At 47.5% G+C, this 26,957-nt stretch overlaps 1 protein-coding gene across 29 annotated transcripts in view; it reads right to left on the reverse strand.

The window, feature by feature from the left end:
* Window positions 1–26,957, reverse strand: part of LOC115124612 (CLIP-associating protein 2-like) — a 180,074-nt gene that overhangs the window by 68,901 nt on the left and 84,216 nt on the right. For all 29 annotated transcript variants that reach the window (XM_065020197.1, XM_065020209.1, XM_065020199.1 and 26 more), the window contains 6 exons: window positions 7,404–7,541; window positions 3,533–3,609; window positions 2,161–2,399; window positions 1,890–2,025; window positions 1,386–1,456; window positions 8–67 (listed from right to left, as the gene is read on the reverse strand). In XM_065020197.1, the coding sequence (XP_064876269.1) occupies window positions 8–67; window positions 1,386–1,456; window positions 1,890–2,025; window positions 2,161–2,399; window positions 3,533–3,609; window positions 7,404–7,541 (721 nt within the window). The remainder of the gene's footprint in view (window positions 1–7; window positions 68–1,385; window positions 1,457–1,889; window positions 2,026–2,160; window positions 2,400–3,532; window positions 3,610–7,403; window positions 7,542–26,957) is intronic.

Raw genomic sequence — 26,957 nt, forward strand, 5'->3', positions numbered from 1 at the left:
CTCTCACCTCTCCAGAGTCTGGGTCTGCCACTCCTGTAGCAGCAGGTCCAAGAAGTCAAAACATTTCCTGAGGGAGGAAGAAACCTCATCATCACTACAATCCTCTTCATCATCACTACAATCCTCTTCATCATCACTACAATCCTCTTCATCATCATCATCATTACTACAATCCTCTTCGTCATCACTACAATCCTCTTCGTCATCACTACAATCCTCTTCACCATCACTACAATCCTCTTCACCATCATCATCATTACTACAATCCTCTTCGTCATCACTACAATCCTCTTCATCATCACTACAATCCTCTTCATCATCACTACAATCCTCTTCACCATCACTACAATCCTCTTCACCATCATCACTACAATCCTCTTCATCATCACTACAATCCTCTTCATCATCACTACAATCCTCTTCACCATCACTACAATCCTCTTCACCATCACTACAATCCTCTTCACCATCACTACAATCCTCTTCATCATCACTACAATCCTCTTCATCATCATCACTACAATCCTCTTCATCATCATCACTACAATCCTCTTCATCATCACTACTACAATCCTCTTCATCATCATTACTACAATCCTCTTCATCATCATCACTACAATCCTCTTCATCATCACTACAATCCTCTTCATCATCACTACAATCCTCTTCATCATCATCACTACAATCCTCTTCATCATCATCACTACAATCCTCTTCATCATCATCACTACAATCCTCTTCATCATCATCACTACAATCCTCTTCATCATCATCACTACAATCCTCTTCATCATCATTACTACAATCCTCTTCATCATCATCACTACAATCCTCTTCATCATCATTACTACAATCCTCTTCATCATCATCACTACAATCCTCTTCATCATCACTACAATCCTCTTCATCATCATTACTACAATCCTCTTCATCATCATCACTACAATCCTCTTAATCATTACTACAATCCTCTTCATCATCATCACTACAATCCTCTTCATCATTACTACAATCCTCTTCATCATTACTACAATCCTCTTAATCATCACTACAATCCTCTTCCTCTTAATCATCACTACAATCCTCTTCATCTTCATCGTCATTACTACAATCATCATCATCACTACAATCCTCTTCATCATCACTACACTCCTCTTCATCATTACTACACTCCTCTTCATCATTACTACACTCCTCTTCATCATTACTACACTCCTCTTCATCATTACTACACTCCTCTTCATCATTACTACACTCCTCTTCATCATTACTACAACCCTCATCATCATTACCACAACCCTCTTCATCATCATTACTACAATTCTCTTCCTCATCACTACAATCCTCTTCATCATCATCACTACACTCCTCTTCATCATGCTCACCGTCTGACGGCCACAGACTTGCAGGTGCAGTTACTGGTGATCAGGGGGATGAGTCTGGGAACGTGTGTGTGCTGCAGAGACAAATACACAAAAGGTAATTTTATTATCTGTGGTACGTATCTGTGTGTGTGTGTGTGTGTATCTGTGTGTGTGTGTGTATCTGTGTGTGTATCTGTGTGTGTGTGTGTGTGTGTGTGTGTGTGTCTGTGTGTGTATCTGTGTGTGTGTGTGTGTGTGTGTATCTGTGTGTGTATCTGTGTGTGTGTGTGTGTGTGTGTGTGTATCTGTGTGTGTGTGTGTGTGTGTGTGTGTGTATCTGTGTGTGTATCTGTGTGTGTGTGTGTGTGTATCTCTCTGTGTGTGTATCTCTGTGTGTGTGTATCTCTGTGTGTGTATCTGTGTGTGTGTGTGTATCTCTGTGTGTGTATATGTGTGTGTGTGTGTGTATCTGTGTGTGTATCTGTGTGTGTGTATCTCTGTGTGTGTGTTGGTGGTCTAACTCACCCGTATGATGAAGCGTATAGCAGACGCCCCTGAAGTGGCCATAACCTTGGCACAGTTAGGGATGAGGTTGAACAGGATAGGAAGAATGCCCTCAGCCCCATGGTCAAACTTATTACCCAACACTGTCGACAGGTGGCTGGGGAGAGAGGGGGGGGAGAGAGAGCGGGGGAGGAGGGAGAGAGAGCGGGGGAGAGAGATTAAGTGTCCCTTCCATTTTTCTCTTTGAGAAGTAATGTACAAAGATGTGTGTGTGTGTGTGTGTGGTACTCACGCCACAGTGATGCAGGCCTCTCGTACCACCTGTGATCGGAGGTCTTTAGCTGACAGTTTAAACGCTCCGTCTAAAAGCCTCAGGTGTTGGTAGAAACACTCGTACTCCGTTGCCCCGGCAACAATCAGCGAGCGGATCTTCTTCATTGCAGCGGCTCTCTGGTCCCAGTCATGTTTGTCATCAGAACAGATCTCTCTGATCTTATTCAGGTTATCCTCCAGGTCACGAGATGAGTAGATCTGACACAGAGACCAGAGACAGACGAGAGACAGGCGAGACAGACGAGAGACAGGCGAGACAGACGAGAGACAGGCGAGACACAGGCGAGACAGACGAGAGACAGGCGAGACAGACGAGAGACAGGCGAGACGAGAGACGAGAGACAGGTGAGACAGACGAGAGACAGGCGAGACGAGAGACAGACGAGAGACAGACAGACGAGAGACAGACGAGACGAGAGACAGGCGAGACGAGAGACAGGCGAGACGAGAGACAGGCGAGACGAGAGACAGGCGAGACGAGAGACAGGCGAGACGAGAGACAGGCGAGACGAGAGACAGGCGAGACGAGAGACAGGCGAGACGAGAGACAGGCGAGACGAGAGACAGGCGAGACAGAGAGACAGGCGAGACAGAGAGACAGGCGAGACAGAGAGACAGGCGAGACGAGAGACAGAGAGACAGACGAGACGAGAGACAGAGAGACAGACGAGAGACAGGCGAGACGAGAGACAGGCGAGACGAGAGACAGGCGAGACGAGAGACAGGCGAGACAGAGAGACAGGCGAGACAGAGAGACAGACGAGACAGGCGAGACGAGAGGCAGGCGAGACGAGAGACAGGCGAGACAGAGAGACAGGCGAGACAGAGAGACAGGCGAGACGAGAGACAGGCGAGAGACAGGCGAGACGAGAGACAGGCGAGACAGAGAGACAGGCGAGACAGAGAGACAGGCGAGACAGGCGAGACGAGAGGCAGGCGAGACGAGAGACAGGCGAGACAGAGAGACAGGCGAGACGAGAGACAGCGAGACAGAGAGACAGACGAGAGACAGGCGAGACGAGAGACAGGCGAGACGAGAGACAGGCGAGACGAGAGACAGGCGAGACGAGAGACAGGCGAGACAGAGAGACAGGCGAGACAGAGAGACAGGCGAGACAGAGACAGGCGAGAGAGAGACAGGCGAGACGAGAGACAGGCGAGACAGAGAGACAGACGAGAGACAGGCGAGACGAGAGACAGGCGAGACGAGAGACAGGCGAGACAGGCGAGAGAAGAGAGAGACAGATTTATTTCACACTAGTGATGGTACACAAACTGTCTTGTCTACATTGCTTGCAGTCCCGGTACTAATACATACTAACGTGTGTTACCTGTACTGTGGGGACATCAGTGAAAGATTTGATGAAGTCTTCTTCATCGATGCCCCCGGTTCCATCCTTAGACGCACCTAGAGACAGAGAGGTCAGAGAGGTCAGAGTACGTGTATCCCCCAGTCTGAGTGTCACTATAAGTTGTCCCACCCAAGCACTATCTGACCTGATTCAACTATACTATTAATGTACTAGAGCAGGGATGTCCAATCCTGAGAGATACCCTGCTGTAGGTTTTTAACTCCAATCCTGTTCCTGGAGAGATATCCTCCTGTAGGTTTAAACTCCAATCCTGTTCCTGGAGAGAGACCCTGTTGTAGGTTTTTAACTCCAACCCTGTTCCTGGAGAGAGACCCTCCTGTAGAGCTTCTGGTCAGCGGGGTGGTGGCACCGGGATCCTCATCTCTCCCAAGTGGTCATTCTCTCTTTCTCCCCTTACCCATCTGTCTATCGCCTCCTTTGAATTCCATGCTGTCACAGTTACCAGCCCTTTCAAGCTTAACATCCTTATCATTTATCGCCCTCCAGGTTCCCTCGGAGAGTTCATCAATGAGCTTGATGCCTTGATAAGCTCCTTTCCTGAGGACGGCTCACCTCTCACAGTTCTGGGCGACTTTAACCTCCCCACGTCTACCTTTGACTCATTCCTCTCTGCCTCCTTCTTTCCACTCCTCTCCTCTTTTGACCTCACCCTCTCACCTTCCCCCCCTACTCACAAGGCAGGCAATACGCTCGACCTCATCTTTACTAGATGCTGTTCCTCCACTAACCTCATTGAAACTCCTGATTCTGCCTCCTCAACCCTCCTCTCCTCCCTTTCTGCATCCTTTGACTCTCTATGTCCCCTATCCTCCAGGCCGGCTCGGTCCTCCCCTCCCGCTCCGTGGCTCGACGACTCATTGCGAGCTCACAGAACAGGGCTCCGGGCAGCCGAGCGGAAATGGAGGAAAACTCGCCTCCCTGCGGACCTGGCATCCTTTCACTCCCTCCTCTCTACATTTTCCTCCTCTGTCTCTGCTGCTAAAGCCACTTTCTACCACTCTAAATTCCAAGCATCTGCCTCTAACCCTAGGAAGCTCTTTGCCACCTTCTCCTCCCTCTTGAATCCTCCCCCCCCTCCTCCCTCTCTGCAGATGACTTCGTCAACCATTTTGAAAAGAAGGTCGACGACATCCGATCCTCGTTTGCTAAGTCAAACGACACCGCTGGTTCTGCTCACACTGCCCTACCCTGTGCTCTGACCTCTTTCTCCCCTCTCTCTCCAGATGACATCTCGCGTCTTGTGACGGCCGGCCGCCCAACAACCTGCCCGCTTGACCCTATCCCCTCCTCTCTTCTCCAGACCATCTCCGGTGACCTTCTCCCTTACCTCACCTCGCTCATCAACTCATCCCTGACCGCTGGCTACGTCCCTCCCGTCTTCAAGAGAGCGAGAGTTGCACCCCTTCTGAAAAAACCTACACTCGATCCCTCCGATGTCAACAACTACAGACCAGTATCCCTTCTTTCTTTTCTCTCCAAAACTCTTGAACGTGCCGTCCTTGGCCAGCTCTCCCGCTATCTCTCTCAGAATGACCTTCTTGATCCAAATCAGTCAGGCTTCAAGACTAGTCATTCAACTGAGACTGCTCTTCTCTGTATCACGGAGGCGCTCCGCACTGCTAAAGCTAACTCTCTCTCCTCTGCTCTCATCCTTCTAGACCTATCGGCTGCCTTCGATACTGTGAACCATCAGATCCTCCTCTCCACCCTCTCCGAGTTGGGCATCTCCGGCGCGGCCCACGCTTGGATTGCGTCCTACCTGACAGGTCGCTCCTACCAGGTGGCGTGGCGAGAATCCGTCTCCTCACCACGTGCTCTCACCACTGGTGTCCCCCAGGGCTCTGTTCTAGGCCCTCTCCTATTCTCGCTATACACCAAGTCACTTGGCTCTGTCATAACCTCACATGGTCTCTCCTATCATTGCTATGCAGACGACACACAATTAATCTTCTCCTTTCCCCCTTCTGCCGACCAGGTGGCGAATCGCATCTCTGCATGTCTGGCAGACATATCAGTGTGGATGACGGATCATCACCTCAAGCTGAACCTCGGCAAGACGGAGCTGCTCTTCCTCCCGGGAAGGACTGCCCGTTCCATGATCTCGCCATCACGGTTGACAACTCCATTGTGTCCTCGTCCCAGAGCGCTAAGAACCTTGGCGTGATCCTGGACAACACCCTGTCGTTCTCAAATAACATCAAGGCGGTGGCCCGTTCCTGTAGGTTCATGCTCTACAACATCCGCAGAGTACGACCCTGCCTCACACAGGAAGCGGCGCAGGTCCTAATCCAGGCACTTGTCATCTCCCGTCTGGATTACTGCAACTCGCTGTTGGCTGGGCTCCCTGCCTGTGCCATTAAACCCCTACAACTCATCCAGAACGCCGCAGCCCGTCTGGTGTTCAACCTTCCCAAGTTCTCTCACGTCACCCCGCTCCTCCGCTCTCTCCACTGGCTTCCAGTTGAAGCTCGCATCCGCTACAAGACCATGGTGCTTGCCTACGGAGCTGTGAGGGGAACGGCACCTCACTACCTCCAGGCTCTGATCAGGCCCTACACCCAAACAAGGGCACTGCGTTCATCCACCTCTGGCCTGCTCGCCTCCCTACCACTGAGGAAGTACAGTTCCCGCTCAGCCCAGTCAAAACTGTTCGCTGCTCTGGCCCCCCAATGGTGGAACAAACTCCCTCACGACGCCAGGACAGCGGAGTCAATCACCACCTTCCGGAGACACCTGAAACCCCACCTCTTTAAGGAATACCTAGGATAGGATAAAGTAATCCTTCTCCCCTCCCACCTTAAAAGACCTAGATGCACTATTGTAAAGTGGCTGTTCCACTGGATGTCATAAGGTGAAAGCACCAATTTGTAAGTCGCTCTGGATAAGAGCGTCTGCTAAATGACTTAAATGTAATGTAAATGTCTGTAGGTTTTAACTCCAAGCCTGTTCCCGGAGAGATACCCTGCTGTAGGTTTTAATTCCAACCCTGTTCCTGGAGAGATACCATCCTGTAGGTTTAAACTCCAACCCTGTTCCTGGAGATAGACCCTGCTGTAGGTTTTAACTCCAACCCTGTTCCTGGAGAGATACCCTGCTGTAGGTTTTAACTCCAACCCTGTTCCTGGAGAGATACCCTGCTGTAGGTTTTAATTCCAACCCTGTTCCTGGAGAGATACCCTGCTGTAGGTTTTAATTCCAACCCTGTTCCTGGAGAGATACCATCCTGTAGGTTTAAACTCCAACCCTGTTCCTGGAGAGATACCATCCTGTAGGTTTTAACTCCAACCCTTTTCCTGGAGAGATACCATCCTGTAGGTTTAAACTCCAACCCTGTTCCTGGAAAGAGACCCTCCTGTAGGTTTGAACTACGAGTTTAAACCTACAGCAGGGTCTCTCATATATATATATATATTTTTTAACTGCATTGTTGGTTAAGGGCCTGTAAGTAAGCATTTCACTGTAACTGTTGTATTCGGCACGTGACTAATAAAAAGGTATTTAATTTGATCTGGTCATTACCCAGCTCAGGGTCAAAGGGTCACAGGGTCAAAGGGTCACAGGGTCAAAGTGTGTCACAGGGTATGTGATGAATACAGTTAGTGTTTTATATCGGACGTCTCAGCAGTCGTGTTTTAGTCATCAAGACTAACGAAATTAATCAAAGAGACTAATGATATGAAATTAAATCGAAGGAACTTTATTTGCAAAATGTTAATTTTATTACAGTGTGAGTAATCCCGGGTTAATGCTACCAACCAATGACGTATCAATGTCTTTCTAAGAGGTAAACAAGGCTGGACTTCCATGTAAACAGGATCCCGCCTCTTACCTCCGATCTTGGAAGCCATAGTGTTGGGTCTTCGTGCAGCAGAGGACTCTGCCGACTTCTTGGGGACCTTGGGGACCTTGAAGGCAGCCTGAGCACGGTCCCCATCTGCACTGTCTGCATCATCCTCAAAACTACGGTCTGAGAGAGAGAGAAATGGATAGAGAGAGATAAGCAACATTCTTATCGTACTTCTACTATTTCCCTAAAGTAGTTAAAGAAAGAAGATGAGGAAGGGGGAGGAGAGATGAGGAAGGGGGAGGAGAGATGAGGAAGGGGGAGGAGAGATGAGGAAGGAGGTGGAGGAGAGATGAGGAAGGGGGAGGAGAGATGAGGAAGGGGGGAGGAGAGATGAGGAAGGGGGTGGAGGAGAGATGAGGAAGGGGGTGAGGAGAGATGAGGAAGAGGGGGAGGAGAGATGAGGAAGAGGGGAGGAGAGATGAGGAAGGGGGAGGAGAGATGAGGAAGGAGGGAGGAGAGATGAGGAAGGGGAGGAGAGATGAGGAAGGGGGAGGAGAGATGAGGAAGGGGGAGAGATGAGGAAGGGGGGAGAGATGAGGAAGGGGGGAGAGATGAGGAAGGGGGAGGAGAGATGAGGAAGGGGAGGAGAGATGAGGAAGGGGGAGGAGAGATGAGGAAGGGGGGAGGAGAGATGAGAAATGAGGAAGGGGGGCGGGAGATGAGGAAGGGGGAGGAGAGATGAGGAAGGGGGAGGAGATGAGGAAGGGGGGGATGAGGAAGGGGGAGGAGATGAGGAAGGGGGGAGATGAGGAAGGGGGAGAGATGAGGAAGGGGGGAGAGATGAGGAAGGGGGAGAGATGAGGAAGGGGGGAGAGATGAGGAAGGGGGCGAGGAAGGGGGGAGATGAGGAAGGGGAGATGAGGAAGGGGGGGATGAGGAAGGGGGAGATGAGGAAGGGGAGAAGAGGAAGGGGTAGTAGAGATGAGGAAGGGGAGAGGAGGGGGGAGAGGAGGAGGGGGGTCTTGGCTGAAGAAGTTGAGAGTCAGTGTTGATCAGTCATCAATAGTAAACAATAGAAACAGTGACAGCATCTCACACAGCCAATACTCTCCCTCTCCAACACACATGCACACACCCAGCGGCACAACCATCACTAACAGTGAATTAGAGGTGGGCGGTATACTGTATTTGACTATATACTGGTAGTGATGCACGGACTGGTTTGGGCCCGGACCCACACACAGTCAAAATGCAGAACATCGAAAAATATGCATTTTGAAACATTTCACCTGCGTTTCATATCAGGGACGTGCAACTACAGTTTTCCTTTACACAAAATACATTTGTGCAACACTTTCGGCAGAAAATCGTTAATCAGATGACAACAGAAGTGCAACTATCTGGCAAGCAGCCAAGAAAATGAGCTTTACAACAAAGAAAGCAAGGTCATTTTTGCAAAAACGATGCATGGCCAGGTTTATCATTGAAAGAATGTAGCCAGATACATTTTCAAATGTTTTGCTTGTAGTTAATTTAGCATTTTAACTTGTTACCGGAGACACAAACTACACTGGAGACACAAACTACACTGGAGACACAAACTACACTGGAGACACAAACTACACTGCAAACTACACTGGAGACACAAACTACACTGGAGACACAAACTACACTGGAGACACAAACTACACTGGAGACAAAAACTACACTGGAGACAAAAACTACACTGGAGACAAAAACTACACTGGAGAAAAACTACACTGGAGACAAACTACACCGGAGACACAAACTACACCGGAGACACAAACTACACCGGAGACACAAACTACACTGGAGACAAAAACTACACTGGAGACAAACTACACTGGAGACACAAACTACACTGGAGACAAACTACACTGGAGACAAACTACACTGGAGACACACTACACTGGAGACACACTACACTGGAAGAAAAGTAGCCTCCACATCAGTCAGAGCGGTCTGGTGATCCAACGATGACAGCGAAGACATTTAATCTGAGTGGAGGCGTGTATATGAGGCACAAAAATGAGTCCTTCTACCTTCATGGTTTAAACACAGACTGAAGCAGAATTACAATGACAAGCATTTTATATCTGTTTTTACAAAACGCAGAAAGTTATTTTTTATGTTTTTTTATGTTATTTTCTGCATGAAAAAAATGCAGTCCTGCATTAACATGACCCCTGGCACAACCTCCCCACCATCATCCAAACACACCCAGCCAACCCCCCACCATCATCCAAACACACCCAGCCAACCCCCCACCATCATCCAAACACACCCAGCCAACCCCCCATCCAAACACACCCAGCCACCCCCCACCATCATCATCCAAACACACCCAGCCACCATCATCCAAACACACCCAGCCACCCCTCCCCCCACCATCATCATCTAAACACACCCAGCCACCCCCCGACCATCATCCAAACACACTCATCCAACCTCCCCACCATCATCCAAACACACTCAGCCAACCCCCCACCATCATCCAAACACACTCAGCCAACCTCCCCACCATCATCCAAACACACTCAGCCAACCCCCCACCATCATCCAAACACACTCAGCCAACCCCCACCATCACCCAAACACACCCAGCCAACCCCCCACCATCATCCAAACACACCCAGCCAACCCCCCACCATCATCCAAACACACCCAGCCAACCCCCCACCATCACCCAAACACACCCATCCAACCCCCCACCATCACCCAAACACACCCAGCCAACCCCGACCATCATCCAAACACACTCATCCAAACACACCCAGCCAACCCCCCACCATCACCCAAACACACCCAGCCAACCCCCCATCCAAACACACCCAGCCACCCCCCCCGACCATCATCCAAACACACTCATCCAAACACACTCAGCCAACCTCCCCACCATCATCCAAACACACTCAGCCAACCCCCACCATCATCCAAACACACTCAGCCAACCCCCACCATCATCCAAACACACTCAGCCAACCTCCCCACCATCATCCAAACACACTCAGCCACCCCCCCACCATCATCCAAACACACTCAGCCAACCCCCCACCATCACCCAAACACACCCAGCCAACCCCCCACCATCATCCAAACACACCCAGCCAACCCCCCACCATCATCCAAACACACCCAGCCAACCCCCCACCATCACCCAAACACACCCAGCCAACCCCCCACCATCACCCAAACACACCCAGCCAAACCCCGACCATCATCCAAACACACTCATCCAAACACACCCAGCCAACCCCCACCATCACCCAAACACACCCAGCCAACCCCCCATCCAAACACACCCAGCCACCCCCCCGACCATCATCCAAACACACTCATCCAAACACACTCAGCCAACCTCCCCACCATCATCCAAACACACTCAGCCAACCCCCCACCATCATCCAAACACACTCAGCCAACCCCCACCATCATCCAAACACACCCAGCCAACCCCCCACCATCATCCAAACACACCCAGCCAACCCCCCACCATCATCCAAACACACCCAGCCAACCCCCCACCATCACCCAAACACACCCAGCCAACCCCCACCATCACCCAAACACACCCAGCCAACCCCCCGACCATCATCCAAACACACCCAGCCAACCCCCCGACCATCCAACTCATCCAAACACCCAGCCAACCCCCCACCATCATCCAAACAACCCCCCACCATCATCCAAACACACCCAGCCAACCCCCACCATCACCCAAACACACCCAGCCAACACCCCCACCATCATCCAAACACACCCAGCCAACACCCCCCACCATCACCCAAACACACCCAGCCAACCCCCCATCATCCACACACCCAGCCAACCCCCCACCATCATCCAAACACACCCAGCCAACCCCCACCATCATCCAAACACACCCAGCCAACCCCCCACCATCATCCAAACACACCCAGCCAACCCCCACCATCATCCAAACACACCCAGCCAACACCCCACCACCATCATCCAAACACACCCAGCCAACACCCCACCACCATCATCCAAACACACCCAGCCAACCCCCCACCATCATCCAAACACACCCAGCCAACCCCCACCATCATCCAAACACACCCAGCCAACACCCCCCACCATCATCCAAACACACCCAGCCAACCCCCCACCATCATCCAAACACACCCAGCCAACCCTCCCACCATCATCCAAACACACCCAGCCAACCCCCCACCATCATCCAAACACACCCAGCCAACCCCCCACCATCATCCAAACACACCCAGCCAACCCCCCACCATCAAACACACCCAAATAACCAACCCATCAAACACAACCAACCCACCCATCAAACACAACCAACCCACCCCGTCAAACACACCCAAATAACCCAGCCCATCAAATAAAACAAACACAACCAAATAACCCACCCCGTCAAACACACCCAAATAACCCACCTCGTCAAACACAACCAAATAACCCAGCCCGTCAAACACACCCAAATAACCCACCCGTCAAACACACCCAAATAACCCACCTCGTCAAACACAACCAAATAACCCAGCCCGTCAAACACACCCAAATAACCCACCCCGTCAAACACACCCAAATAACCCACCCCGTCAAACACAACCAACCCAGCCCATCAAACACAACCAACCCAGCCCATCAAACACAACCAACCCAGCCCATCAAACACACCCAAATAACCAACCCATCAAACACACCCAAATAACCAACCCATCAAACACACCCAACCAACCCGTCAAACACAACCAACCCACCCCGTCAAACACAACCAACCAACCCATCAAACACAACCAACCAACCCGTCAAACACAACCAACCCACCCCGTCAAACACAACCAACCCACCGTCAAACACAACCAACCCACCCCGTCAAACACAACCAACCCACCCCGTCAAACACAACCAACCCACCCCGTCAAACACAACCAACCCACCCCGTCAAACACAACCAACCCACCCCGTCAAACACAACCAACCCAGCCCTTATTCACACAAAATGAACCCAGCACTAATGTATGCTCTTTCAGAAACACCCAGAGTGCCCAGCCCTGCACTCACAGTCACAGATGCGTTTGCAGATGAGGCGCCGCATACCTCCAGTAGGGCGTGGTTTTGGGGCGCCACCTTCTTCTCAGACCCGTACCCCAACACACCCCCACCCCATAAACACACCCCTCAAAACAGATCTACACACACCTTACTGCCATCCAAAAAACCCTCCACCCATATCATTGATGGCATTTTCTCTCGCTCTCTCCCTTCCTCTCTCTCTTGCTCTCTTCCTCTCTCGCTCTTCTCCCCACCTTCCCTCTGCGGCCAGGCAGCCAATCAGCGCAGCGACGACATCATGCTGTAGCAGCCAATGCGGAGGAAGGGGAGAGAGTGTGTGTGTGTAAGTGAAGCCCCTGAAAAACTAACATGGTTTCTTTCTCTAGCCTCCCTCACAGCAGCTAACCTAAGCTCATTACCATCAATACACACACACACACACAGAGGCAATGATAACTTCACACACACACACACACTACAAAGTGCCTAATCATATTTCACATATTGTGATATCCATAGAACTAAGACCTCCACACACACAGAGAACAAAAGGCTGAGTGGGTCGTAGTGGTGTAGAGATCAGATCAGGAGGGAGAGGAGACCGAGGGGAGGAGTGTGTGGGGGAGGGGGTGGGGGCACACCACTCCAGCTGAGACCTGATCTTTAAAAACACCAGCTCAGGACAGAGAGTGTGTTCCAGCTCAGGACAGAGAGTGTGTTCCAGCTCAGGACAGAGAGTGTGTTCCAGCTCAGGACAGAGAGTGTGTTCCAGCTCAGGACAGAGGGTGTGTTCCAGCTCAGGACAGAGGGTGTGTTCCAGCTCAGGACAGAGAGTGTGTTCCAGCTCAGGACAGAGAGTGTGTTCCAGCTCAGGACAGAGGGTGTGTTCCAGCTCAGGACAGAGGGTGTGTTCCAGCTCAGGACAGAGGGTGTGTTCCAGCTCAGGACAGAGGGTGTGTTCCAGCTCAGGACAGAGGGTGTGTTCCAGCTCAGGACAGAGGGTGTGTTCCAGCTCAGGACAGAGGGTGTGTTCCAGCTCAGGACAGAGGGTGTGTTCCAGCTCAGGACAGAGAGTGTGTTCCAGCTCAGGACAGAGAGTGTGTTCCAGCTCAGGACAGAGAGTGTGTTCTAGCTCAGGACAGAGAGTGTTCCAGCTCAGGACAGAGTGTTCCAGCTCAGGACAGAGAGTGTACAAAGCTGTCAAGGCAAAGGGTGGCTTACTTTGAAGAATCTCAAATATAAAATATATTTAGATTTGTTTAACACTTTTTGGGGTTACTACATGATTCCATATGTGTTATTTAATAGTTTTGATGTCTTCGCTATTATTCTACAATGTAGAGAACAGTCAAATAAAGAAACATCCTGGAGTGAGTAGGCGTGGCCAAACTCTGGACTGGTCCTGTAAAATATGTATTTGATTAACACCCTGGAGTGAGTAGGCGTGGCCAAACTCTGGACTGGTACTGTAAAATATGTATTTGATTAACACCCTGGAGTGAGTAGGCGTGGCCAAACTCTGGACTGGTACTGTAAAATATGTATTTGATTAACACCCTGGAGTGAGTAGGCGTGGCCAAACTCTGGACTGGTACTGTAAAATATGTATTTGATTAACACCCTGGAGTGAGTAGGCGTGGCCAAACTCTGGACTGGTACTGTAAAGTATGTATTTGATTAACACCCTGGGGTGAGTAGGCGTGGCCAAACTCTGGACTGGTACTGTAAAATATGTATTTGATTAACACCCTGGAGTGAGTAGGCGTGGCCAAACTCTGGACTGGTACTGTAAAATATGTATTTGATTAACAACCTGGAGTGAGTAGGCGTGGCCAAACTCTGGACTGGTACTGTAAAATATGTATTTGATTAACACCCTGGAGTGAGTAGGCGTGGCCAAACTCTGGACTGGTACTGTAAAGTATGTATTTGATTAACACCCTGGAGTGAGTAGGCGTGGCCAAACTCTGGACTGGTACTGTAAAGTATGTATTTGATTAACACCCTGGAGTGAGTAGGCGTGGCCAAACTCTGGACTGGTACTGTAAAATATGTATTTGATTAAACATTATTTATTTTGGGGCCTTTTTTCTGCAATTAGCCCACACAAACACATTGAATAACAGATTGACCACATGGAACAGATGGCACCAAAAAATATCAAAAAGGAAGTTTGTTCTGAAATGTCTCTCCTATTACTGAGCGATATACCGTAATTTCTGGACTATTAAGCGCACCTGAATATAAACCGCACCAACTGATTAAAAAAAATATATGTATTTTGTACATAAATAAGCTGCACATGTCTCTAAGCCGCAGGTGCCTACCGGTACATTGAAACAAATGAACTTTACACAGCCTTTAAACGAAACACGGCTTGTAACAAAAATAAATAGGCTTTAACGAAACACGGCAATTAAACAGTAGCCTACCAGTAAAGTCATTGGTCACTATCTTCCTCCTCCTGTGCACTGAAACCACTGAAGCCATCTCCTTCAGTGTCGGAGTTGAATAGCCTCAGAATTGCTTCATCCGATGTTGGATCGTTTTCATTGTCGCTCTCGTCACTTTCATCCGGAGGCAAATTCCCCGCTGAACTGCCCTCAACAACACGCAGCAGTCCAGCCTTTCGAAACCCGTTGATGATAGTGGATTTTTTGTCAATGCTCCACGCTGTCAGGACCCACTGGCAGACTTGACCATAAGTGGCTCTTCGCATGCGGCCCGTTTCAGTGAAGGATTTCTCCCCACTTGTCATCCAAGCCTTCCACTGAACACGGAGCGCCACCTTAAATGCACGATTTACACTGATGTCGAGTGGCTGCAAATACTTTGTTGTGCCCCCAGGAATCACAGCTGGAATTGAGTTTGTCCTCTTGATGGCTTCTTTCACAGAATCTGTTATGTGGGCCCTCATGCTGTCCAACACGAGCAATGCCTTGTTCTTGTGAAAGAATCCTCCCGGTCGCTTGCCGTAACACTCCGTATGCCATTCATGCATTAGCCCTTCCGTCATCCATCCTTTCTTGTTGACTTTCAGAACAATTCCTCTCGGGAATGTTTCTTTTGGCATCGTCATGCGTTTAAAAGTCAACATCGGTGGAAGCTTTTCTCCCGATGCCGTGCAGCTCAGAACACAGGTGAAGTGCCTTTTCTGCAGCTCAGAACACAGGTGAAGTGCCTTTTCTCCCGATGCCGTGCAGCTCAGAACACAGGTGAAGTGCCTTTTCTCCCGATGCCGTGCAGCTCAGAACACAGGTGAAGTGCCTTTTCTCCCGATGCCGTGCAGCTCAGAACACAGGTGAAGTGCCTTTTTGTGCCGTGCAGCTCAGAACACAGGTGAAGTGTTTCTCCCAGCGTGCAGCTCAGAACACAGGTGAAGTGCCTTTTCTCCCGATGCCGTGCAGCTCAGAACACAGGTGCGTTTTGTCATGCCCAGTTGTTTTCAGCGTGACGGATGATTCGCCTTTCCTGTTGACAGTCCGAGTGAGAGGCAAGTCAAACGTCAGAGGAACCTCATCCATATTTATGATGTCGTGCGGGCCGATGGAATGCTCCTCTATCTTTGCATCAGTGAATTTGCGGAAGTTTGTAACTTTTTCCTCGTAGTCGGGAGCTGCTGACACAGACTCGTCCGTACCCTGATGGACAGGCCTTTACGTCCACCTCTAAAATCCTCAAACTTCATTGCGGTGGCGATTGTTTTGGCTTTCAGTCGGATCTGCACAGTTGAAACACCTCGGCCGTCTGCTCTCTGTGTGTTGACCCAGTCTTCAAGCTCATTTTCTAGTTCGGGCCATCTGCTTTTCTTCCCTCTGAAAGCTTTTGTTGTCTTTTTGCACTGAGTCAGTTCCTCACACTGCTGTTTCCAACGTCTTATCATCGACTCATTAAGGCCAAGCTCCCGTGGAACAGCTCTATTTCCTTTTCCAACAGCCAGATCTATCGCCTTCAACTTGAAAGCTGCATCATATGCATTTCTCCGTGTCTTTGCCATGATGAGGGTGACAAAATGACTACCGTAATCAGAATGATGGGAAGTTTGAGCGTGCTCGATTTACGTCACATTATGTGACGGTGCTCTGTTTTTTGGCGGCATGAATCTTGTGAAAGCGGGAAAAATCCATAAATTAGCCGCGCCATTGTATAAACCGCGAGGTTCAAAGCGTGGGAAAAAAGTAGCGGTTTATAGTCCGGAAATTACGGTAAGAAAGATCATAATAAAACATTTTGTACATGTATTTAATTCCATATTTTTGGCAGTATGTGAAGGTAATCCGGTCTAACGAAGCTTTAAAAAAAATCTATATATCACGTAATCGAACTGCATAAGTGTGGCTCTCCACTTTCTGGAGGACTGAGTTTTGAAACCAGTGGAATAAGAGTATGATAGTTAAGGAGATGGAGAAAAAACCTGTCTCATGATTACATCTTTTATTTTATTTAAAAATAAAAAAATAAATGACCCCTTATTCTCCCCAATTTCGTGGTATCCAATTGTTAGTAGCTACAATCTTGTCTAATCGCTACAACTCCCGTACGGGCTCGGGAGAGACATGAAAGTCATGCGTCCTCCGATACACAACCCAACCAAGCCGCACTGCTTCTTAACACAGCGCGCATCCAACCCGGAAGCCAGCCGCACCAATGTGCTGGAGGAAACACCGTGCACCTGGCCACCTTGGTTAGCGCACACTGCGCCCAGCCCGCCACAGGAGTCGGTGGTGCGCGATGAGACAAGGACACCCCTACCGACCAAGCCCTCCCTAACCCGGGCGACGCTAGGCCAATTGTGCGTCGCCCCACGGACCTCCCGGTCGCGGCCGGTTACGCCTGTCTCATGATTACATCGCTAAACTAAAGGGCAACCTGGCATCCATGACCGGGAGAAGCGTCCATCCATGATGTACACGGGTAAGAGAATCTAGCTAGCTACATTTTTAGATATTTCACATTTCTAAATTGGACAGAAAGTAATTTTCCTTTCAAGTTAAAGTGTACTGTTAGCTAGCCAGCTAACGTTACGAGTATGATCCCATTATTTGTATCTCGGAGCCATTTGCGTCGCTCTGGCTATCTACTCCCGATTTCAGAGCACTTTCGTCTGAGTGTGCCAGAGCGCAGAATAACTTACGAATTTATGAACGCTTAACACACGTTGAATATGGCCGGTGTCAGTAAACTTTGGCAAATAAGCGTAAATTGTTGCCAGCAGCACAATTGCAGTCATCAACGCTATGGATAACATAAAAACAGCCTAACCAGCTCTGCTAGGGCAAGTAAAATGGTCAATGAGCTGTTCTCTCATTTGTATCTGGAAGAAGCTAGCAAGCTAGCCAATTTATCAGTTAATGTGGGTGCTTGACTGCTGCTGTTAGTATTCAACCCTTAAATTGATGAGTGGGGCTAAAGCTTAACCTGTTAGTACTCTAGGGGCAGTATTTCATTTTTGGATAAAAAGACGTGCCCGTTTTAAGCGCAATATTTTGTCACGAAAAGATGCTCGAATATGCTTGGAATTGATAGCTTTGGAAAGTCTTACGTTTCCAGAAATGCAAAGATTTTCACTGTGAGTCCCTTAGAACAAATGCTTCGGGCAAAACCAAGATGTATGACCGACCAGGAAATGCACAGGATTTCTGAGGCTACGTTTTCCATGATCGCCTTATATGGCTGTGAATGCGACAGGAATGAACGGACTCTTTCTCTTGTTTCCCCAAGGTCTCTGCAGCATTGTGACGTATTTGTAGGCATATCATTGGAAGATTGACCATAAGAGACTACAATTGCCAGGTGTCCCTCTTGGTGTCTGCGTGGCAATCAGTGCGCAAAAATCAACTCCCAGTATTTTTCCAGTCACTTCTCAGAACAAACCAGGCTACAAGGACATGGAGAGAAATATGACAAACCACCTTCAGGATTGATTCAAACAACGTTTTCCATGTTTCAGTCAATATTATGGAGTTAATTCGGAAAAAAGTTCGACATGTAGGTGACTGAATTTTCGGTTAGTTTCGGTAGCCAAATGCATAGTAACAAAAGGGAACGATGTGTCCTACACAAGAATCTTTCAGGAAAAACTGGACATCTGCTATGTAACTGAGAGTCTCCTCATTGAAACATCTGAAGTTCTTCAAAGGTAAATTATTTTATTTGATTCCTTGGCTGGTTTTTGTGAATATGTTGCGTGCTAAATGCTAACGCTAATGCTAAGCTAGCTATCACCACTCTTACACAAATTAGTGATTTTCTCTGGTTCTAAAGCATATTTTGAAAATCTGAGACGACAGGATTGTTAAGAAAAGGATAAGCTTGAGAACAGGCATATTTATTTCGTTTCATTTGCGATTTTTAAAAATCGCTAACGTTGCGTTATGGTAATGAGCTTGAGGCTGTAGTAACGATACCGCATGCGGGATGGGGCGTACTATCAGGTTAAGAGGGTGTGAACCATGCTGAATGGGTGTAGACAAAGAGCAGCTCTCCAGTAGGTACCAAAACATTCAAAGGCCATTTTCTCAGAAGTGTGATTACAAGTTTTTCAACTTTCAAAGCATAATCACTTTCCCATTGTTCCTCAAATGCAGTGTATGATATACCATTGTGTAGCTCTGTGTCTCTGCTTTTAGGCAAAGTAGAAAAAAAAAGAAAAAAAAATCTAATTTTGCTACATAAGACCGAATCAAGGCAGTCGGTCACATATACCATTTTTTTTAATTAAAAAAAAAATTCAACTGGTACCGGGGGACCTTCAGACAAGTCTTGGGAGGCCTGCGGGCATCCGAGAAGAAAACATGTACATGTTCGTGAGAGTCTCCCCTTTGCACAGAGGATAGTATTAGTGTGTAATAGTATTAGTGTGTAATAGTATTAGTGTGTATTAGTGTGTATTAGTATTAGTGTGTATTAGTGTGTAATAGTATTAGTGTGTAATAGTATTAGTGTGTAATAGTATTAGTGTGTATTAGTGTGTATTAGTGTGTAATAGTATTAGTGTGTATTAGTGTGTAATAGTATTAGTGTGTATTAGTGTGTAATAGTATTAGTGTGTATTAGTGTGTAATAGTATTAGTGTGTATTAGTGTGTAATAGTATTAGTGTGTATTAGTGTGTAATAGTATTAGTGTGTAATAGTGTGTAATAGTATTAGTGTGTATTAGTGTGTAATATTATTAGTGTGTAATAGTATTAGTGTGTAATAGTATTAGTGTGTAATAGTGTGTAATAGTATTAGTGTGTAATAGTGTGTAATAGTATTAGTGTGTATTAGTGTGTAATAGTATTAGTGTGTAATATTATTAGTGTGTATTAGTGTGTAATAGTATTAGTGTGTATTAGTATTAGTGTGTATTAGTATTAGTGTGTAATAGTATTAGTGTGTAATAGTATTAGTGTGTAATAGTATTAGTGTGTAATAGTATTAGTGTGTAATAGTATTAGTGTGTATTAGTGTGTAATAGTATTAGTGTGTAATAGTATTAGTGTGTATTAGTATTAGTGTGTATTAGTATTAGTGTGTATTAGTATTAGTGTGTAATAGTATTAGTGTGTATTAGTGTGTAATAGTATTACTGTGTAATAGTATTAGTGTGTAATAGTGTGTAATAGTATTAGTGTGTAATAGTATTAGTGTGTAATAGTATTAGTGTGTAATAGTATTAGTGTGTATTAGTATGTATTAGTGTGTATTAGTATTAGTGTGTATTAGTATTAGTGTGTATTAGTGTGTATTAGTATTAGTGTGTATTAGTATTAGTGTGTAATAGTATTAGTGTGTAATAGTATTAGTGTGTAATAGTGTGTATTAGTATTAGTGTGTATTAGTATTAGTGTGTATTAGTATTAGTGTGTAATAGTATTAGTGTGTAATAGTATTAGTGTGTATTAGTATTAGTGTGTATTAGTATTAGTGTGTAATAGTGTGTAATAGTATTAGTGTGTAATAGTATTAGTGTGTAATAGTATTAGTGTGTATTAGTATTAGTGTGTAATAGTATTAGTGTGTATTAGTATTAGTGTGTATTAGTGTGTAATAGTATTAGTGTGTATTAGTATTAGTGTGTAATAGTATTAGTGTGTATTAGTGTGTATTAGTATTAGTGTGTATTAGTATTAGTGTGTATTAGTATTAGTGTGTATTAGTGTGTATTAGTATTAGTGTGTATTAGTGTGTAATAGTATTAGTGTGTATTAGTGTGTATTAGTATTAGTGTGTATTAGTATTAGTGTGTATTAGTATTAGTGTGTATTAGTATTAGTGTGTATTAGTATTAGTGTGTATTAGTGTGTAATAGTATTAGTGTGTAATAGTATTAGTGTGTAATAGTATTAGTGTGTAATAGTATTAGTGTGTATTAGTATTAGTGTGTAATAGTATTAGTGTGTATTAGTATTAGTGTGTAATAGTATTAGTGTGTAATAGTATTAGTGTGTATTAGTGTGTAATAGTATTAGTGTGTATTAGTGTGTAATAGTATTAGTGTGTATTAGTGTGTAATAGTATTAGTGTGTATTAGTGTGTAATAGTATTAGTGTGTATTAGTATTAGTGTGTAATAGTATTAGTGTGTATTAGTATTAGTGTGTATTAGTGTGTAATAGTATTAGTGTGTAATAGTATTAGTGTGTATTAGTATTAGTGTGTAATAGTATTAGTGTGTATTAGTATTAGTGTGTAATAGTGTGTAATAGTATTAGTGTGTATTAGTGTGTATTAGTATTAGTGTGTATTAGTGTGTATTAGTATTAGTGTGTAATAGTATTAGTGTGTAATAGTATTAGTGTGTATTAGTGTGTATTAGTATTAGTGTGTATTAGTGTGTATTAGTATTAGTGTGTAATAGTATTAGTGTGTATTAGTGTGTATTAGTATTAGTGTGTATTAGTGTGTAATAGTATTAGTGTGTAATAGTATTAGTGTGTAATAGTATTAGTGTGTAATAGTATTAGTGTGTAATAGTATTAGTGTGTATTAGTGTGTAATAGTATTAGTGTGTAATAGTATTAGTGTGTAATAGTATTAGTGTGTAATAGTATTAGTGTGTATTAGTATTAGTGTGTAATAGTGTGTAATAGTATTAGTGTGTATTAGTGTGTATTAGTATTAGTGTGTATTAGTGTGTATTAGTATTAGTGTGTATTAGTATTAGTGTGTAATAGTATTAGTGTGTAATAGTATTAGTGTGTAATAGTATTAGTGTGTATTAGTATTAGTGTGTAATAGTATTAGTGTGTAATAGTATTAGTGTGTATTAGTATTAGTGTGTATTAGTGTGTAATAGTATTAGTGTGTAATAGTATTAGTGTGTAATAGTATTAGTGTGTATTAGTATTAGTGTGTATTAGTATTAGTGTGTATTAGTATTAGTGTGTATTAGTGTGTAATAGTATTAGTGTGTAATAGTATTAGTGTGTAATAGTATTAGTGTGTATTAGTATTAGTGTGTATTAGTATTAGTGTGTAATAGTATTAGTGTGTAGCCCAAACGGTTTGGATGCTACTGACAGAAGTTGTACTGGCTTAAAAGATGAGTCTTCTAACACTTGTAGAGCAAAACGGAGAACACCATCATGTTCGTGCCAGTTTCATCTTTCCATAGAGAAGTCATAATAGTTTGTAGATCAAACCGTTCCGGATGCTATAGATGATTTCATGAGGGGGGGAGAGACAGAGAGACAGAGAGACGAGGGAGAGAGAGACAGAGAGAGAGAGACGAGGGAGAGAATAAAGATCCTTCATGGTGAGTAGACTGCCCAGGTTACCATGACGACCTGCTGAGTCCCCATCCTCTGGGGAGAAGAGCAGTGATGCAAAACAATCACTAACCACCTACACACACCTAGCCACGCTACACACACACACACACACCTAGCCACGCTACACACACACACACAACCTAGCCACGCTACACACACACACACACACACACACACACACACACAACCTAGCCACGCTACACACACACACAACCTAGCCACGCTACACACACACACACACACACACCTAGCCACACACACACACACCTAGCCACGCTACACACACACCTAGCCACGCTACACACACCTAGCCACGCTACACACACCTAGCCACGCTACACACACACACACCTAGCCACGCTACACACACACACCTAGCCACACACACACACACACACACCACACAGCCACGCTAGCCACACACACACACACACCTAGCCACGCTACACACACACACCTAGCCACGCTACACACACACACACACACCTAGCCACGCTACACACACACACCTAGCCACGCTACACACACACACCTAGCCACGCTACACACACACACACACACACCTAGCCACGCTACACACACACACACACACCTAGCCACGCTACACACACACACACACACACCTAGCCACGCTACACACACACACACACACACACCTAGCCACGCTACACACACACACACACACACCTAGCCACGCTACACACACACACACACAGCCACGCTACACACACACACACACACACACACACACCTAGCCACGCTACACACACACACACACACCTAGCCACGCTACACACACACACACACACCTAGCCACGCTACACACACACACACACCTAGCCACGCTACACACACACCTAGCCACGCTACACACACACCTAGCCACGCTACACACACACACCTAGCCACGCTACACACACACACCTAGCCACGCTACACACACACACACACACACACCTAGCCACGCTACACACACACACACACACACCTAGCCACGCTACACACACACACACCTAGCCACGCTACACACACACACACACACACACACACCTAGCCACGCTACACACACACACCTAGCCACGCTACACACACACACACACACACCTAGCCACGCTACACACACACACCTAGCCACGCTACACACACACCTAGCCACGCTACACACACACACACCTAGCCACGCTACACACACACACCTAGCCACGCTACACACACACACCTAGCCACGCTACACACACACACCTAGCCACGCTACACACACACACCTAGCCACGCTACACACACACACACCTAGCCACGCTACACACACACACACACACACACCTAGCCACGCTACACACACACACCTAGCCACGCTACACACACACACACCTAGCCACGCTACACACACACCTAGCCACGCTACACACAAACACACACACCTAGCCACGCTACACACACACACACCTAGCCACGCTACACACACACACACCTAGCCACGCTACACACACACACCTAGCCACGCTACACACACACACCTAGCCACGCTACACACACACACCTAGCCACGCTACACACACACACCTAGCCACGCTACACACACACACCTAGCCACGCTACACACACACACCTAGCCACGCTACACACACCTAGCCACGCTACACACACCTAGCCACGCTACACACACCTAGCCACGCTACACACACCTAGCCACGCTACACACACACGCACACACACACACCTAGCCACGCTACACACACACACACACCTAGCCACGCTACACACACACACCTAGCCACGCTACACACACACACACACACCTAGCCACGCTACACACACCTAGCCACGCTACACACACACACACACACCTAGCCACGCTACACACACACACACACACACCTAGCCACGCGACACACACCTAGCCACGCTACACACACACACACACACACACACACACACACACACCTAGCCACGGTACACACACACACCTAGCCACGCTACACACACCTAGCCACGCTACACACACCTAGCCACGCTACACACACCTAGCCACGCACACACACACACACCTAGCCACGCTACACACACACACACACACACACACACCTAGCCACGCTACACACACACACACACCTAGCCACGCTACACACACACACACACACACACACACCTAGCCACGCTACACACACACACACACCTAGCCACGCTACACACACACACACACCTAGCCACGCTACACACACACACACCTAGCCACGCTACACACACACACACACACACCTAGCCACGCTACACACACACACACCTAGCCACGCTACACACACACACACACCTAGCCACGCTACACACACACCTAGCCACGCTACACACACACACACGCTACACACACACACACAGCCACGCTACACACACACACAGCCACGCTACACACACACACACACAAACCTAGCCACGCTACACACACACACACACACACCTAGCCACGCTACACACACACACACCTAGCCACACTACACACACACACACACACACACACCTAGCCACGCTACACACACACACACACACCTAGCCAGAGCTGTGAACCTTGATGTGATAAATTGAGGATGTGAGGTCAGTAGTCTCCATCAGAATTATTCACAGCTCTGTTACATCAACATAAGCACCCATGTACACACGTGCACACACACACAGAGGAGTGTTTCCATGGATACGGCTGCAAGAGATTCCCTCCATTTCAGAGTCAAATAGACAGAAGGAAAGAAGGTAAAGAAAGACAGAGTCCAAGAGCCCGAGGCCCAGTTATAACCCACCCGTCTAGAGAGCCCGAGGCCCAGTTATAACCCACCCGTCGAGAGCCCGAGGCCCAGTTATAACCCACCCGTCTAGAGAGCCCGAGGCCCAGTTATAACCCACCCGTCTAGAGAGCCCGAGGCCCAGTTATAACCCACCCGTCTAGAGAGCCCGAGGCCCGGTTATAACCAACCCGTCTAGAGAGCCCGAGGCCCGGTTATAACCCACCCGTCTAGAGAGCCCGAGGCCCGGTTATAACCCACCCGTCTAGAGAGCCCGAGGCCCAGTTATAACCCACCCGTCTAGAGAGATCGAGGCCCGGTTATAACCCACCTGTCTAGAGAGATCGAGGCCCGGTTATAACCCACCTGTCTAGAGAGATCGAGGCCCGGTTATAACCCACCTGTCTAGAGAGCCCGAGGCCCAGTTATAACCAACCCGTCTAGAGAGCCCGAGGCCCGGTTATAACCAACCCGTCTAGAGAGCCCGAGGCCCGGTTATAACCAACCCGTCTAGAGAACCCGAGGCCCAGTTATAACCCACCCGTCTAGAGAGCCCGAGGCCCAGTTATAACCAACCCGTCTAGAGAGCCAGAGGCCCAGTTATAACCAACCCGTCTAGAGAGCCCGAGGCCCAGTTATAACCAACCCGTCTAGAGAGCCCGAGGCCCGGTTATAACCAACCCGTCTAGAGAGATCGAGGCCCGGTTATAACCCACCCGTCTAGAGAGATCGAGGCCCGGTTATAACCCACCTGTCTAGAGAGATCGAGGCCCGGTTATAACCAACCCGTCTAGAGAGCCCGAGGCCCGGTTATAACCAACCCGTCTAGAGAGCCCGAGGCCCGGTTATAACCAACCCGTCTAGAGAACCCGAGGCCCGGTTGTAACCAACCCGTCTAGAGAGCCCGAGGCCCAGTTATAACCCACCTGTCTAGAGAGATCGAGCGGCTGCTCAGGCAGAAATAAAACCATTATAATATATATATATATAATCCGCTGAGAACCTCACACACACAGAAATGCCACCCAGCAACACATTTGGTGGAGCATTGTAAAAAAGCCTGCATGCAAGCGCACACACACACACACACAGAAAACACTGAAATGTTTACAATGCTCTGCCAAATGAGTCTGTGTCCACAGGGGGGCAGCACTAGCCTTTATATGTACATCCCTAGACCACACAGACGGCTACTGTAAATCCCTAGACCACACAGACAGCTACTGTAAATCCCTAGACCACACAGACGGCTACTGTAAATCCCTAGACCACACAGACGGCTACTGTAAATCCCTAGACCACACAGACAGCTACTGTAAATCCCTAGACCACACAGACAGCTACTGTAAATCCCTAGACCACACAGACGGCTACTGTAAATCCCTAGACCACACAGACGGCTACTGTAAATCCCTAGACCACACAGACGGCTACTGTAAATCCCTAGACCACACAGACGGCTACTGTAAATCCCTAGACCACACAGACAGCTACTGTAAATCCCTAGACCACACAGACAGCTACTGTAAATCCCTAGACCACACAGACAGCTACTGTAAATCCCTAGACCACACAGACAGCTAATGTAAATCCCTAGACCACACAGACAGCTACTGTAAATCCCTAGACCACACAGACAGCTACTGTAAATCCCTAGACCACACAGACAGCTACTGTAAATCCCTAGACCACACAGACGGCTACTGTAAATCCCTAGACCACACAGACGGCTACTGTAAATCCCTAGACCACACAGACGGCTACTGTAAATCCCTAGACCACACAGACGGCTACTGTAAATCCCTAGACCACACAGACGGCTACTGTAAATCCCTAGACCACACAGACGGCTACTGTAAATCCCTAGACCACACAGACGGCTACTGTAAATCCCTAGACCACACAGACGGCTACTGTACATCCCTAGACCACACAGACGGCTACTGTAAATCCCTAGACCACACAAACGGCTACTGTATAAATCCCTAGACCACACAGACGGCTACTGT

This window comes from Oncorhynchus nerka, linkage group LG7 (assembly GCF_034236695.1).
Source record: "Oncorhynchus nerka isolate Pitt River linkage group LG7, Oner_Uvic_2.0, whole genome shotgun sequence".
NCBI classification, from domain to species: Eukaryota; Metazoa; Chordata; class Actinopteri; order Salmoniformes; family Salmonidae; genus Oncorhynchus; species Oncorhynchus nerka.